The sequence below is a fragment of the Cyprinus carpio genome, chromosome B25 (genome assembly GCF_018340385.1).
Source record: "Cyprinus carpio isolate SPL01 chromosome B25, ASM1834038v1, whole genome shotgun sequence".
In the NCBI taxonomy this organism is placed as follows: Eukaryota; Metazoa; Chordata; class Actinopteri; order Cypriniformes; family Cyprinidae; genus Cyprinus; species Cyprinus carpio.
Window position 1 is genome coordinate 7,319,693 of NC_056621.1, and position 16,494 is coordinate 7,336,186.

Consider the following 16,494-nt stretch of genomic DNA (forward strand, 5'->3'; position numbering starts at 1 on the left):
AACTTGCCCAAAATTGTTTGTTCAGATGAGTCAATTTGGAAAGTAGGGACAACATTTGGACAAGTTTGAACAAATACTTGAGTATCCAAGTAAGATCAACAAAAACAGCTTTTTGTTAGAAACATGTTTCTTCAGTTCACATAATATAATAATTTGACTCCTACTAAGTGAATTTAATTAACCAATTAACTAAAACACAAAGAAAAAATATCTTTGTTCAGGCTACTTTTTTACATTTGGTAGAACTTGCAAGTTGAAATATCGCACCATTTTTTATATACACAGGGTATTGGGGGAGTCTTTCGAAAGCATTTGAAAGATTTTTCAAAAATTTTAAACAGATTATTGTAGTGCACTAAAAGAAGAAAATACTATTTCAATATTTCTACTTAAATATTTAAATTCAGTGTGTTACTTGCTGTGTCTTTGTGATTAATTATTAAAAAAGGGTGGCGCAAAAATAGACAAAATAACATTCAATTAATGCTTTAAAATTAAATAATGGCCTAAATGTACAATAAATGCAAATGTATCCTGCTAGCCCAGAACAAGCATTAGCTAAGTAGATATTAGTTTAACTTTGCATTATACTGTGCAACTTCTCTAGAAAATAGTTGCCTCCCCACCATCAAGCCTCACATCCTTGTTTAGTTTGAGTTTTGTCAGTTTAAATGCAGTTTTGTTTATGATAAAGTGTTTAGTTTTAAACAGCTATAGGCTAATAAACATTTATTTAAAATTCTGTGGTAATGTATATTCTGGGCTCCTCCTTCTGATCACAAATTACATCCTTACAAAGAAAACTAGCATTCACTATAAAAAGACAAGTTTTCAACAGGTAGCTCACATTAGCTCTTGAGGATGGCTGTTCTCTCTATGGGGGCTGTGAGGATGTCCCAGATGTGGATGCTGAGATGGGTCATCCTACTGGTGGGGCAAAAGCTGATACAAGCAGGTTAGAAGAAAAAAAAAGGGTTAGATAATGCAAGTAACGCTCACAGTATTAACTACACAACATGACTGTATATGTCTTTCTTTGTTTAAAGGCTTCATGGAGGATTATGGAGTAATGGGAGATTCTAGTGACTTGACTATGTGGCCAACAACATCAGGTAAACATATTGTGTTTCAGGATTATAAGATGTAAAAATCACATTGATTTACAAAGACACTATGAAGTTACAAAATTATTTACAGATTTCAAGTAAAACTGGTGCTTTGTGTATGGAAGCTTATTTTGCCATGGGATAAAAGAATGAAAAAGGTAATTGCAACTCACAATTCAGGCGTTTTTATCACTATTGTAAGTTTATATTTCATAATTATGACTTTTTTCCCCAATTTGGCCAGAATTGTGAAATATAAACTTACAATAGTGATAAAAACACCTGAATTGTGAGTTGCAATTACCTTTTTCATTCTTTTATCCCATGTCCAAAATAAGCTTCCTTATTTTTTGCAAAGGATTGTTCTCGCAGTTCTCACTTTTTCACAGAATTGTGAATTGTTTATTCTAGGAAAAAAGTCTAAATTCTGAGATAAAAAGTTGCAATTACCTTTTTTTTTAATCTTGTGGCAGAAATGTGGACCTACACATTAAATTAATGGGCAAATTTGTATTTAAAATAAAAGTGCTGGGGATAACTGTGACAGACACATCACATAAGTAGAAGTAATGTAAGGACTAAAATAAATAATAAGCAAACTAAAAAAACAACAAACAAATGAGTACACAACTTTTCTTTTCATGAGTGGATATCATTCTATAAACTTCATAGAACATCTCAAAGGATAAAAAAGTTTAAGCAAAACCATGCTCAATGCATAACATACTATATGTGAAAACTGGAGTATGTCTTTACATTCTCTTTTAGGCTATCTTGTTCCAGTTCGTGCCAGTAACCATGTCAACAACATCTGTAGCATGTGGGGAAACTTCCACTTCAAAACATTCGATGGGGACTTTTATCAGTTCCCAGGCACATGCGAGTATAACCTGGTGTCTGACTGCCAAACCCTCATTCGCCAGTTCTCAGTACATGTAAAGAGAACAGAACACACTAGTAGCCCAAAAATCAGCAGAGTCCTGGTAACCATCAATGACATCACCGTCAATATCACCGCAAACCAGGTCATGGTCAATGGAGAAAAGTAAGATTCAGGGGAACTGAAGTGCTGCTTGCTTCCTCCCACAGCAAACACAAAATAGATTAAAATGTTATAAATTCATTTTAATTTGAATCTTTTCTTTTATTTAGTAAATTGCTGCCCGTGCATGTCGCAGGGATTCTTGTGGAAGAGAACACAATTTACATGAGACTCCATTCAAAATTGGGCATAACTGTCATGTGGAACAAAAAAGATGCAGTAATGGTGAGTCATTTTTGCCTGTCAGTTTTAGAATACAAGGAAAGGACGTGACGTGTGGCCAAGTATGGTGTTCCATACTTGAAATTTGTGCTCTGCATTTAACCCATCCAAGTGCACACACACACAGCAGTGAGTAGTGAACAAACAAACATGCACACACACACACCAAACACCCGGAGCAGCGGGCAGCCAATGCTGCAGCACCCGGGGAGCAATTGGGGGTTCAGTGCCTTGCTCAAGGGTCTCACCTCAGTCGTGGTATTTAGGGTGGAAGAGAGCACTGGATATTCACTCTCCCCACCTACAATCTCTGCCGAAGCCTCGAACCCGCAACTTTCAGATTACAAGTCTGACTCTCTATCCATTAGGCCACGACTGACAACAAACTTTTTTTTTTTTTTTTTGTACAAATCGGTTTGTCTAATCTGTCATCTGACACCAAAATTAATAAAGTTAACCCGACATTTATAAATAAAGAATTTAGTGTAAACTAGTCAAATGAACTATGGATATTTATCATTCATACAGTATCTTATGATTGATTAATAATGGTAAGATGTGCAGATATTGGCCAGTAATATGTGCACTGAACTGGAAGCAAATACTGATACAACTACACAGTATAGGCCTAACCTTAAAATAATATTAAGTCTAACCAATAATGCCATGATGCTGGGGTTGTTGAAAAACTGTCTTTCCCTGTGCTGCTGTTGTAGGTGGAGTTGGACTCCAAATTTTTAAATCGCACATGTGGATTGTGTGGCGATTTCAATCGGGCTCCAGTTTATAATGAATTTATTCAATCAGGTGAGTTGATTGACTATAAATGACTGACTTCTGCCTTATTTCATCATAGTTTTGTAATTACAGACAACACTTGTGTATTGCTAATTTCATAGATCTCCAAGAAGGTCAAGTGTCTTTGTTTAATTCATGTCTTATCTTATTCAATAAAGAATTAGGATATGAACGAGAGGTAGGCTACATTGAGTTTGGGAACAAGCACAAAGTTCCCAACCCAGAGGTGGATTGCAAAAATCCCTCTGAAGAAGATGATAAGCAGAATTTAGGTGACCATTCTGAAAAACATGTAAGTTGCAAAATCTATCTGTATGGGTCGGTGGACCTCTAAGGATAAGGGTTAAAACACACTGTATCTGTATCACTACAGCGGGAAGATTGTGAGGACCTTTTGAAAGATGCAGACTGGTTCTCCTGCATCAAGATTTTGAACCCTGAGCCGTATATCAAGGCCTGTATGAATGACATGTGCTTATATCAGCCTGAAGACACTGACAACTCCACGCTCTGTGCGACTTTGTCTGAATATTCACGCCAGTGTTCCCACGCTGGGGGAACTCCGCCGACCTGGAGAAGAGCTGACTTCTGCGGTAATAACTACCACCGAGCTCTGGTGGATGCCCTATGATTCTTCTCTCTTGAGATTTTCATTTGCTTTTATTTCTTGTTCTTTTGAATTCTTCATTAATTCCTATTGTAAAGACTGTATGTCTTGTATTCCTATGCAGCTGTGACATGCCCCTACAATATGGTACATTCTGAAAGCGGCTCCCCCTGTATGGACACATGCTTGCACAAAGACACAAACACACTGTGTGAGCAACACAACATTGACGGCTGCTTCTGCCCACCAGGTCAGTTTCTAATCCATAATATTTAATTGAATTTTAGTGCCATCGTATATACAGAATTTTATTTAATGTGGCTGATTTGTTTAAGAACCACATACAGAATAAATGTTGATTTTAAAGTAAAATCACTAAGACACATTTCATAAAATGATATGTGATATATGAAATTATAATGTTTTTCTCAAAACGTTTTTCTTTTTAAAAGTACTGTTTTGGAACTGTATTTGAACTGTTATAGGAACTGTGTTTGATGAAATCCAAAACATGGGCTGCATCCCAGTGGAAGAGTGTCAGTGTAAGCATGACCGCGTCTACAGCACAGGAGAGGTTCTCCACAAACATAATGAGGAATGGTAATAAAACACATTTCTCTCTGTTCTCCTGTTTTTAACATGTCTTTAATTAACCAATAAAACATGCTGTACACCATTGTTATGTTACTATATAATGTATCTGTATAATCCTAAAGCTAGTTGTTTACAGTGTCTGTTTGTAATTGTATTGCATAACTCAGCATATGTAAGGAGGGAAACTGGATCTGTACAAGTATTCCCAGCCCTGGCCTGTGCGCAGTAGAAGAAGGATCTCACTTCACCACCTTTGACGGGAAAGAATTCACTTTCCATGGAGACTGCAACTATGTGCTCTCAAAAGTGTGTTTTAGTTACTAACTACACTTTATTTAATTGCTAAGACATTAACACTTGAATTTTGAATTTGTTTGTCTTCATTCATGTCATGGCATTTTAATTAACACTACAAGTAATATATGAAATTCTTAATAATGAATTCTACACGCTGTCAACTCCATGTGTGTTTATAGGACTTTGAGGAGTCAAAGTTCATCATACTGGGTCAGATTGTTCCTTGTGTTAGCCTTAATACTGACACCTGCTTGAAATCTGTAGAGGTGATATTTAACAATGACAAAAACCATGTGAGTACATTCCTTCACACACAAAAATCTTATTGATTTGGCTTTTTTCTTGCTTGTAATGGAAGTAATATCCCAGTTTCTAATAGTTAATAAACTGCTCAACATATGTACACACAGTGACACTATGTCTTTCTTCATTAGCGTCTAGTGATTAAAAGTGATGGCACAGTTCAACACAATGCAATAGTTTCACTTCCTTACACAACAGGTAAGAGAGAGGCGCTCTGTATTTTTTCTCTCTGTATGTTTTAAAATGTGTCTTGAAACTTGTTTGTGAAGCATTTTTCATACTCTTCGACTGTTTTCTCTCAGCTGACTTCACGGTGTTCATGCCGTCATCATTTCACATCATGCTTCAGACCACCTTTGGGCTGCAGGTGCAGGTACAGCTGGTGCCTCTTATGCAGGTCTACATCACCGTGGACCAAAGCTTCCAGGGCAAGACTTGTGGTGAGAACTTTCAAAAAACAACATATGAAATCTTGAATTTGAATTACGTAGTCAATACATCACATGACCAGTGATGTGCCTTTCGTGCATAGCCTGGGGGTCTTTTTATTTAAAGTGTAATAATATTTCAAATTTAATATGTCATTGGTTTGTCCAGGTCTTTGTGGAAATTTTAACAAAGTACTGTCAGATGATCTGAAGACCCCTCAGGGAGTGGTGGAGGGTACAGCGATTTCCTTCGCAAACGCCTGGAAGACGCAGTCCAACTGCCCCGACCGTACTGAGAGACTAGACGACCCCTGTTCCTACAGCAGTGACAGCGGTGAGAGATTTTTGCATAGATGGCAGACCATTTACTTTGTGTTATACTTGAATAGGAAGGCTTAGAATATAGGTGTACTTGTAACACCAAATGTTGCGATGCTTTAGAACACTATGCTGAGCACTGGTGTTCCCAGATGAAAAAGGAGAGCCTTTTTGCCCAGTGTCACGCCCGTGTCAATCCAGACAGCTACTACAAAGTATGACTAATTTTCCAAATTGTAATCAACGTTACCCTGCTTTCCACAATATGCAGTGACACAACGTGTCTATGTGCTTTTAGAGATGCAAATACTCCAGCTGTACCTGTGAGAAGAGTGAGGACTGTCTGTGTACAGTGTTCTCCTCGTACGCACGGGCCTGTGCAGCTAAAGGAATAATCCTCCAAGGCTGGAGAGAAATCGTGTGTGGTAAGAAGGCCGAAAGCAGATTCTTTTGTTAGACAGATATAGGTACATCATCTAAGCTTAAAGAATTTGGGGATTTAGGTATAACTAGGGCAAAACCTCCCTTTTATAAACCAACAATTTCCCTAATATCCCGGACAAAACACAGAACGCCAAACAAATAGCCTATATTTCAAATATAACTTGGGGAAGTGAGACTACATCCTATTGTATTTCAAGGTGTTTTGTAACAACTTCAGTTAAATGAAAGCACATCTATAAGAATTGCTATTAGAATTACCCAAAAAGAGGTCCAGTGACAGTGTACTCTATGTTAGAAGTAAATTCAGAAAAAAATGCAATGAATGCATTTTACTAGCTATTGCCATCCTCAATAGAAGTCCACGACTCTTTCAAGACTTTTATTTTTTATTTTTAGTGCTGCAAGCAGCCTAGTAAAAGATGGGATAAAGATAATACAAATGTATCTGGATAAATGGCTGAAATGTGTTCAAAATGTTTGAGAACCTTCCCTAATACCCCATCCACTGGGTCTGTAAATTTCATAAATAAGCTTTTCACTTATTATAGGGCTCTGGAATACTTGATTCTGATGGGTCAGTTGTCAAACAGATATTTACTAAAGTTAGTTGTTGTCCTTTACTATATATCAGACCATTTTCAGTTTATGGTTAACTGAAATTGCATGCGCTATAATGGTCACATATATTACAAGCTAAATATACATTTAAAGAGGAGAAATGATCATTGTGTAGACAGTGGGATATAACTGGATAACAGACAGTACGTCCACACATACACTCAGTTTTTTAGGTTAGATTTTTTGGTTCTAATTTTGAAAGCTCAGCTGTTTTGGTTTTGTAGAGTACAACATGCATCTTTAAGACACAATCCCTTTCAAACTGATCCCTTCAGAGAAATATACAGAGAATTGCCCAGCCTCGCAGAACTACTCCTATGAGCTGCAGAGCTGTCAGCGTACCTGTCTTTCTCTCACCTCTGAGCGCAAAAGCTGCAGCATTGACTTTGTGCCTGTTGACGGATGCGCATGTCCAGAGGGACTCTACCAGGATGAGAATGGACTTTGTGTACCTATGGAAAAATGCCCATGTTATAACAATGGAGTGACAGTCCAACCTGGCACATCTATTAACATTAAGAATGAACACTGGTGAGTGCATGATATTGGTTATATGCAGTAGTTGTAAAGATTTAAATCTGTTAAAATATGCACTTTCCAAACTGTGATCTTAAAACCTAAGACTCTCTCTCCAGTGTTTGTGTGAATGGAACATTCCGCTGTCTGTCCTGGAAACCTCCAATTGTGGGTAAGACAAAACACTTTTGGATACCTCTCTTTTACACCCAGCACTTTAATCAAATTAAGGGAATGTGTGGTGATCAAAATGATGCCACTAGTGATGTTAACTTGTATTGAATTAATTATATTGAGTTAACTATAATTATGGTCACACACAAATAATTAACCTATCAGATGTTTGCACAGTGAAACAATTGGCTGACCATTGTATAGAAATAAACACCAGATTCTGACGTCTCCAAATATGGTTACCAATTTAAAACTCGTTTCCTATGAGTCTTTTTTTTTACTGTCTGGTATCTTTTGCAGAGTGTCCTCCTCCAAAGGTTTTCTTCAACTGCAGTACAGCGCGTCCAGATGAACATGGATTGTTGTGTGCACAGACTTGTATGCAAAAGGAAATGGATTGTGTAAGCTAGTTTTCCAATCTTTTTTATTTTTCTTCTTTTTTTCATTTCTCCTTATAATAAAGGAGCTTTTTACCTGGCAGTGACTGAAGAGGGGGTTTAAAAGTATTTTCAAGTGCTAATTGATAGTTACTAAAACACTCCAGTAGCACAGTGCCATATCATAGGCCAAGTGCTCTCATTTTCATTGATTCAGTGGGTTTTATTGCAACCAGAACTTCAATTAATGTGCCTATTTCAGAATTAAGCATATCCTCAGAGATGTCCACTGCAGTGTGAAAAAAGCCTGCAGTGTGGAGAAATGGAATGAATTCTGTTAATACCAATTTAGCAAATATATCAAAATACAGATGGCAAATGTACCAATGATAATATATATATATATATATATATATATATATATATATATATATATATATATATATATATATATATATATATATATATATATATAATGTAGTTTTACATTTAACATTTTATTTATTAGTTTGATACATTTAGTTTCTTGTGATTTTTAGAATTACCTTGTTTTTAGAACTATGTTTTACTAGAATTTAAAAATACAGAACTCAGGGTTTTAAACTTAGATATGTCTCAAACATTGGTTTTGGAACTTAAAACAGGGTTGCAAAAATGTAGAACCTCATTGTAAATGTTTGTATAATATTTAGTTATTCCCTACAGTGGGAAAAATATTTATTTGATCCCCTGTTGATTTTGTAAGTTTGCCCACTTACAAAGAAATAAAGGGTCTGTAATTTTTATGGTAGGTTTATTTTAACAGACAGAGATATATTATCAACCAAAAAATCAAGAAAAACACATTATATAAAGGTTAGAAATTGATTTGCATTTCAGTGAGTGAAATAAGTATTTGATCCCCTATCAACCAGCAGGAATTCTGGATCCAACAGATTGGTTATGTGCCCATGTGGAACACAGATTAGTCCTGCCAATTTAGGAAGTTACTCTTAATGTCAAGCATGGAGGTGGAAACATTATGCTTTGGAGCTGTTTTTCTGCTAAGGGTACAGGACAACTTCACCGCATTGAGGGGCAAATGGAAGGGGCCATGTACTGTAAAATCTTGGACGAGAACTTCCTTCCCTCAGCCAGAACACTGAAGATGGGTCATGGATGGGTCTACCAGCATGACAATGACCCGAAACATACCACCAAGGCAACAAAGAAGTGGCTCAAGAAGAGGTGTATTAAGGTCACAGAGTGGCCTAGCCAGTCTCCAGACCTCAGTCCTGTAGAAAATCTGTGGAGGGAGCTGAAACTTTGAGTTGCCAAATGACAGCCAAGAAACCTTATGGATTTAGAGAGGATCTGTAAAGAGGAGTCGATCAAAATCCCTCCTGAGATGTGTGCAAACCTGGTGACCAACTACAAAAAAAGTATTTCCTCTGTGCTTGCCTACAAGGGTATCTGCAGCAAGTACTAAGTCATGTTTTGCTTGGAGATCAAATACTTATTTCACTCACTGAAATGCGAATCAATTTCTAACCTTGATATAATGTGTTTTTTCTGGATTTTTTGGTTGGTCTTCTGTCTCTATTATGTTTAAATAAACCTACCATAAAAATTACAGACCCTTTATTTCATTGTAAATGAGCAAACTTACAAAATCAGCAGGGGATCAAATAAATATTTTCCCCACTGTATTTGTGGAAAGTGCTAGTCAGCCTTTTTTGTATCCTTATTATAAAATGCTTTTCAAATATTTACTCCCCTAGATCTGTCAGTAACTTTTTTCTCTCTTTCTCTTTCTCTCTCTTCTACTCTGCTGTTCTGCTGTCTCTGATCTACCTCTTCCAACTACACCCACAGTTCTCGCAGGATTGTGAATCTGGCTGCCAGTGTCCTGCAGGTCTACTTGATGATGGCAGAGGAAACTGTGTTAACCCTTATGACTGTCCCTGTCCTCACAATGGACAGATTTATGCACCAGGGACTGAGATAACCGTAGACTGCAATAACTGGTGTGTAAGCTACAAGTCTTTTCCATGACTAATTAGCACTTTTTGTATAGTTAGATTGAATACTAAGCCATAATACTAGGCCCACACAGAATCTACACCTGGATAATTCTACTAAAATATCAATGTCTATTATTCAAAAATAGACCCCACTACTTTAATTATTATTATTATTATTATTATTACTATTATTATTATTAATATTATTATTATTATTATAACTCGGGCTGCATTCCCTTCCCTCCTAGTTTCTGGCTCTGTGCATTCCTGTTACTGAAATAGTAGATGCTAGCAGGTCATAGGTTTGATTACCATGGAATGTATGATGAAATAAATATGATAAAATGTACCTTGAATTGAATGTAATTCATTTTGGATAAAAGCATCTATCAATGCATGTAATCCTAAAAAAGACATCAACTAGTTGGATTTTTACAACATAAAACACTGTGGATTCACATAGAAGGCCACTTTCTATATTACTTTGTTACAGTACTTGTCAACACGGAACATGGACATGCACAAAAAATATCTGTCCAGGCATCTGCACAATATATGGAAGTGGACATTATAAAACTTTTGACCAGCAGAGATTCGGCTTCAGGGGAGAGTGCAGTTATATTGTTGCTCAGGTACCACCAGACAAGTACTTTTATTTTCTGTACACCTTTACTGTGCCTATGAGACATACAACTTGCTATCATAGTGAAACTACAGCATTTAGTATAAGGTTTTTTTTTTTTTTTTTTTTTGATTACAAATAAACCACTTTAATCAGGATGCAGCAGGGGTGGCATAATGTATGTTTTTGTGTTGTTGTTGTTTGTAATGTAATGTCCTCTTGTTTTTAGATAAATGTGGAAATAAGTCAGGAATTTTTCATGTAATCAGTGAGAATATTCCTTGTGGAACAACAGGGACAACATGCTCAAAGGCTGTTGTCATCCTTCTGGGGGTAAGATTAGGTTTCTATATGATCTCTGTATGAACAAACTCGAATAACATGCAAATTTCAATACAACACATTGTATTTACTGTTAAAACAACATTTTATTTGTATCTATTCCACATTATCATTAATTCGTTCTGAAATTATTATTATTTTTTTTTTTTTCTCTTACAAACTCTTACAGAGAACTAAGCTAGAGCTTTATGGTGGGAATGTAACAGCCTTTGATACTGAAAGTGGCCCACAGATCAGTTACAACAAGACAATCATTGGGATGTACATTGTCATTGATGCTGACATTGGACTGACAGTTTTGTGGGACCGCAAAACAACTGTCCGCATCATTCTGCAACCTCAACACATGGTGAGTTGAATTTGAAAAGTTTGGAAATATTACAATATTTAAATATTTTTAATGAAGTCTCTTATGGTCAACATTTTTGTTAAAAAATACAGAAAATTTGTTTACTATTGTGAAGTAGTATTGCAATAAAAATAGCTATTTTTTTATGATACTTCAGAAGATTCTATTTCAAACGAATGCTGTTGTTTGAACTTTCTATTCATCAAAGAATACTGAAAATGTTTCCACAAAGCAAAGCAGCATATTAGAATGATTTCTGAAAGGATCATGCGACACTGAAGACTGGTGTAATGATTCTGAAAATTCAGCTTTGCATCACAGGAATAAATTACATTTTAAAATATATTCAAATAGAGAATAGTTATTTTACATTGTAATAATATTTCACAATATTGCTGTTTTTTTTACTGTAAATAAATGCAGTCTTGGTGAACATAAGAGACTTAATTAAAAATATTTAAAAAACTGTAATGTTTCCAAAATTTTGATAAGTACTGTACCAATATAAACAGGGAAGATATTAATGTTCTGTCACTGTGTATGTTCCATGTTTTGAGTTCCTGTATGCCCATATTTGGTTAGTTTCCTGTTCCTGTCCTTATCATGTTGATTCAGTTCTATTAGTTCCAGGTGTTCCCCATTTAGTTAATTTGGTTCCTGATGTGTCCCATCAGTGTCTGTGTATTTAATGTGCTCTCAGTTCCTAGTTCTCTGTCCACTGTTAAACATCATCCTGTGTTTTTTTTTTTTGTTTTTTGGTGTTTTGTTTAAAGTCATAGTTTTTTTGTGTGTCTCCTTGTCTCTCCCTCGTGCACCATGCCAGAACAGCAGACCGAACTGTAAGCAGCACCCCGTCTCCCCACATTTATTTTTCATTTTTTTTCCTAAAAGTGTTTTTTTTTTTTTGTATTTTAGTGTGGGTTGTTAGAAGTACATAAATGGAGGAACGCGCTTTATTAATTGCTGTGGCTCAGGTGAGCCCCGACCCAGTCGATTTTGCGAGACATTCATGCTGCTCACCCTCGCCAGCTCCCTCAAGGGGGAAACCCTCATGATGCTGTTCCGTATCGGGATAACTTACCATCCCCCCGCGGAGCTTCCAGACACCACCAACCTTAGCTGGAAGGAGGCAGTCATCCGGTGTCTGGAGAGTCTCCGATCCTGATCTGGAGCGCAGTCAGCCAGCAGTTCCTGAGCCCAGTCAGCCGAACGTTGATATGGCAAGCCCACCAAATGTTAATGCAGCCCCAGAGCAAAGCCCAGGATAGGCTTCTGTTCCCGAGTTAACCTCCCAAAGGGCTCCTGTTCCCGAGTTAAGCCCACGGAGGGCTCCTGGTTCCCCGTTAAGCCCAGGGAGGGCTCCACGGAGGGCTCCTTTTCCCGAGTTATGTCCACGGATGACCCCAGATCCTCAAGTATGCCCAGGGAGGGCTCCAGCCCCAGAGCTCTCTCCAGTGTCGGCTCCAGCCCCAGAGCTCTCTCCAGTGTCGGCTCCAGCCCCAGAGCTCTCTCCAGTGTCGGCTCCAGCCCCAGAGCTCTCTCCAGTGTCGGCTCCAGCCCCAGAGCTCTCTCCAGTGTCGGCTCCTCCTTAACGGAAGATCCGCCATGGCCTCCCGAGTCCCTGGATCCACCATGGCTCCCCTTGCCTCTGCCCTGTCCCAGTCCTGCACCAGCCTCCAGGGCGCCCACCCCCCCCCAATGGTATTGTTATGGTTCAGGACACGCCGTCCGGGAGGGGGGCGATCTGTTATGCATATGTTCCATGTTTTGAGTTCCTGTATGCCCATATTTGTTTAGTTATCTGTTCCTGTCCTTATCATGTTGATTCAGTTCTATTAGTTCCAGGTGTTCCCCGTTAAGTTAATTTGGTTCCAGGTGGGTCCCATCAGTGTCTGGGTATTTCATGTGCTCTCAGTTCCTAGTTCTTTGTCCGCTGTTAAACATCATCCTGTGTTTGTCTCTCTTGGTTTATGGAATTAAAAGTCAAGTCAAAGTATTCTTCAGCGTCTCCTCATCTCTCCTTTGTACACTGTGACATGTTGGTGACCGAACTCCAGAGATATGTGATCTTTATATTTTCACAGGGAGGTGTTTGTGGACTATGTGGAAATTTCAATGGGAATGGAAAAGATGACTTAACTACTCAAGGCAATTTGCAAACCACAGATATAATGGAGTTTGCTGACAGCTGGAAAGTGTTAGGCACCTGCCCTGATGCTGCACCAGACTTTGACCCATGCTTTAAGAACCTTGAACGAGAGCCATGGGCAAAACTACAATGTAGCATCATAAAAGACTGTGAAGCTGCATTCAAACACTGCCATAACAAGGTACCGTTTGAAAGCATTTTAAACCAATAAATGAAGTTCCCTATAATGTGATATACAGGAATTCAGCAGAAAGCATGGAAATGCTTATTCCCACAGGTGGATCCAAACCCATATTATGAGAACTGTGTGAAGGACTCGTGTGCATGTGACACAGGTGGAGATTGTGAGTGCTTCTGTACAGCTATTGCAGCTTATGCTCAAGCCTGCAATGAGGCGGGTGTTTGTGTGAACTGGAGAACCCCTGAGATCTGCCGTAAGCATCTTTAATTCTTTTGCACATCCTAAATCTGTAATATCCAAATGTGAATTTTCATGTAGATTCAGAATCTTCAGCCATTGTGCTTTTACTGTGATTGAACTGTATTTATTTTACTCTGTGTATGTGTTCATACTTATGTCCATATTCCCATATCAGCTGTGTACTGTGACTACTACAATAAACCAGAAGGATGCACATGGCATTATAATCCTTGTGGTATACCTTGCTATAAAACCTGTCGCAACCCTCTTGGTATCTGCAATAACACTTTACCCAACCTGGAAGGTGAGTTTTCGAAGACTGAGTATACATGGGACACAACTGATTTTTCTTATATGTAGTGCTAAACATTTTTTAATGATTGCTAAGTTTATGGACCATAGATACTGGGCCAGGTAGAAATGTTCATGAACCTGCAATTTCTTTTTTTATTTATTTATATATATTTTTTAATGCAGGATGTTATCCAAAATGTCCAAAGGACAAACCTATTTTTGATGAGCAAAATCAGGTTTGTGTGAAAGAGTGTATTCCCACATGCTATGTCAATGGAATCGAGTACAAGCCTGAAGAGAATATACCAACTGATAAGTCCTGTCATGAGTGGTATGGACCATGATATAGACCCCGACAAAGTATATAAAGCATAAATATCTGTGGGTGGTTCCTCCACCTGTTACTCTTATTCAAATGATCTAATATGTGACATTCCTTTGACAGCATCTGTAATGAACATGGCAATATACAATGTTTTCAAACACCTGGTAAGGGAAACACTAAACACTGGAAAAACTTTTGTAGTTTAAATCCTGACAAATACTTACGATTTTATTTTCCTTATGTATTTTAATACTCACAGTAATCTAAAAATATATTGTTTTGTATCTTAGGGTGCTGCAACTATGGTGGAAAACAATATGGCCACAACGACACAATTTACAACATTAAGGATGACATGGGAATGTGCTATTATGCAGTTTGCATAAATGCCACTGTGATCACAACACAGAAACGCTGCACAACATCAACAGAAACACCATCTACAACTAATACAACTACTAACACAACACCTTCGACATTTACAACCACTTCCACTACTACAACTAGTCCAACATCACCTGTGTCAACAGAAACACCTCCAACAATTAGTACAAGTACTGGCACAACACCTTCAACATTAACAAGCACTTCCACAACTACAACTACTCCTACGCGACCCATGTCAACAAAAACACCAAGTGAAACTAGTACACATACTGGCACAACACCTTTAACATTTACAACCACTTCCACTACTACAACTACTCCTTTGCCACCTACCTCAACAGAAACACCACCTGTAACTAGTACAAGTACTGGCACAACACCTTCAACATTTACAACCTCTTCCACTACTACAACTACTCCTTTTCCACCTACCTCAACAGAAACACCACCTACAACTAGTCCAAGTACTGGCACAACACCTTTAACATTTACAACCACTTCCACTACTACAACTACTCCTACCACACCTGTGTCAACAGAAACACCATCTTCAACTAGTCCAAATACTTCAACACCTTCAACATTTACAACCACATCCACTACTACAACTACTCCTACGCCACCTGTGTCAACAGAAACCCCATCTTCAACTAGTCCAAATACTGGCACAACACCTTCAACATTTACAACCACTACTACAACTACTTCTATGCCACCTGTGTCAACAGAAACACCATCTACAACTAGTCCAAGTACTGGCACAACACCTTCAACATTTACAATCACTTCTGCTACTAGAACTACTCCTTTGCCACCTACCTCAACAGAAACACCACCTACAACTAGTCCAAATACTGGTACAACACCTTCAACATTTACAACCACTTCTACTACTACAACTACTCCTATGCCACCTGTGTCAACAGAAACCTCATCTTCAACTAGTCTAAATACTGGCACAACACCTTTAACATTTACAATCACATCCACTACTACAACTACTCCTTTGCCACCTGTGTCAACAGAAACACCACCTACAACTAGTCCAAGTACTGGCACAACACCTTCAACATTTACAACCACTACTACAACTACTCCTACCCACCTGTGCTCAACAGAAAACACCACCTACAACTAGTCTAAATACTATGGCACAACACCTTCCAACTACTCCTTTACAACCTGTGTCAAACTAGAAAACCCCTACTACACAACTAGTCCTTGGCACAACACTGTGTCAACAGAAACAACACCACCTACTACTACAACTACGCTCCTATGCCACTGGTCAAACAGAAACCCCATCATTTAAATACCTGGCACACACACCTTCAACTAGGACATGCCACTACTACAAATATACTATGCCACCGTGTCATTCAACAGACCCATCTACAACTATTACAAGTACTGGCACAACACCTTCAACATTTACAACCACTTCTACTACTACAACTACTCCTATGCCACCTGTGTCAACAGAAACACCACCTACATCTAGTACAAGTACTGGCACAACAACTTCAACATTTACAACCACTTCCACCAGTGCAAATACTCCTACGCCACCTGTGTCAACAGAAACCCCACCTTCAAATAGTCCATACTGGCACAACACCTTCAACATTTACAACCACATCCACTATGACAACTACTATGCCACCTGTGTCAACAGAAACACCACCTACAACTAGTCCAAGTACTGACACAAACACCTTCAAACATTTACAAACCACTTCCACTACAACAAAGCACTCC

At 38.1% G+C, this 16,494-nt stretch overlaps 1 protein-coding gene across 1 annotated transcript; it reads left to right on the forward strand.

Moving 5' to 3' along the window:
* The first annotated feature begins 891 nt into the window (after positions 1 to 891).
* LOC109110570 (mucin-2) lies at positions 892 to 15,874 on the forward strand. The gene is made up of 28 exons (XM_042752819.1): positions 892 to 955; positions 1,047 to 1,112; positions 1,875 to 2,151; positions 2,259 to 2,373; positions 3,087 to 3,177; positions 3,333 to 3,460; positions 3,542 to 3,761; positions 3,900 to 4,025; positions 4,261 to 4,375; positions 4,537 to 4,675; positions 4,846 to 4,959; positions 5,101 to 5,167; positions 5,272 to 5,409; positions 5,567 to 5,731; positions 5,839 to 5,930; positions 6,014 to 6,140; positions 7,053 to 7,308; positions 7,413 to 7,465; positions 7,768 to 7,868; positions 9,699 to 9,850; positions 10,341 to 10,590; positions 10,981 to 11,160; positions 13,119 to 13,490; positions 13,587 to 13,743; positions 13,906 to 14,034; positions 14,208 to 14,355; positions 14,470 to 14,513; positions 14,640 to 15,874. The coding sequence occupies exons 1-28, from the start codon at positions 892 to 894 to the stop codon at positions 15,872 to 15,874; spliced, it is 5,121 nt and encodes a 1,706-aa protein (XP_042608753.1).
* Positions 15,875 to 16,494: the final 620 nt, after the last annotated feature.

What these genes read in the sequence shown, in the direction of transcription:
- LOC109110570 (XM_042752819.1), top strand. Translation starts at nt 892, where the DNA reads ATGTCCCAGATGTGGATGCTGAGATGGGTCATCCTACTGGTGGGGCAA. An exon ending in ACAAAAAAGATGCAGTAATG is followed by an intron (nt 2,374 to 3,086) that starts GTGAGTCATTTT and finishes CTGCTGTTGTAG; the next exon opens with GTGGAGTTGGACTCCAAATT. An exon ending in GTGACCATTCTGAAAAACAT is followed by an intron (nt 3,461 to 3,541) that starts GTAAGTTGCAAA and finishes GTATCACTACAG; the next exon opens with CGGGAAGATTGTGAGGACCT.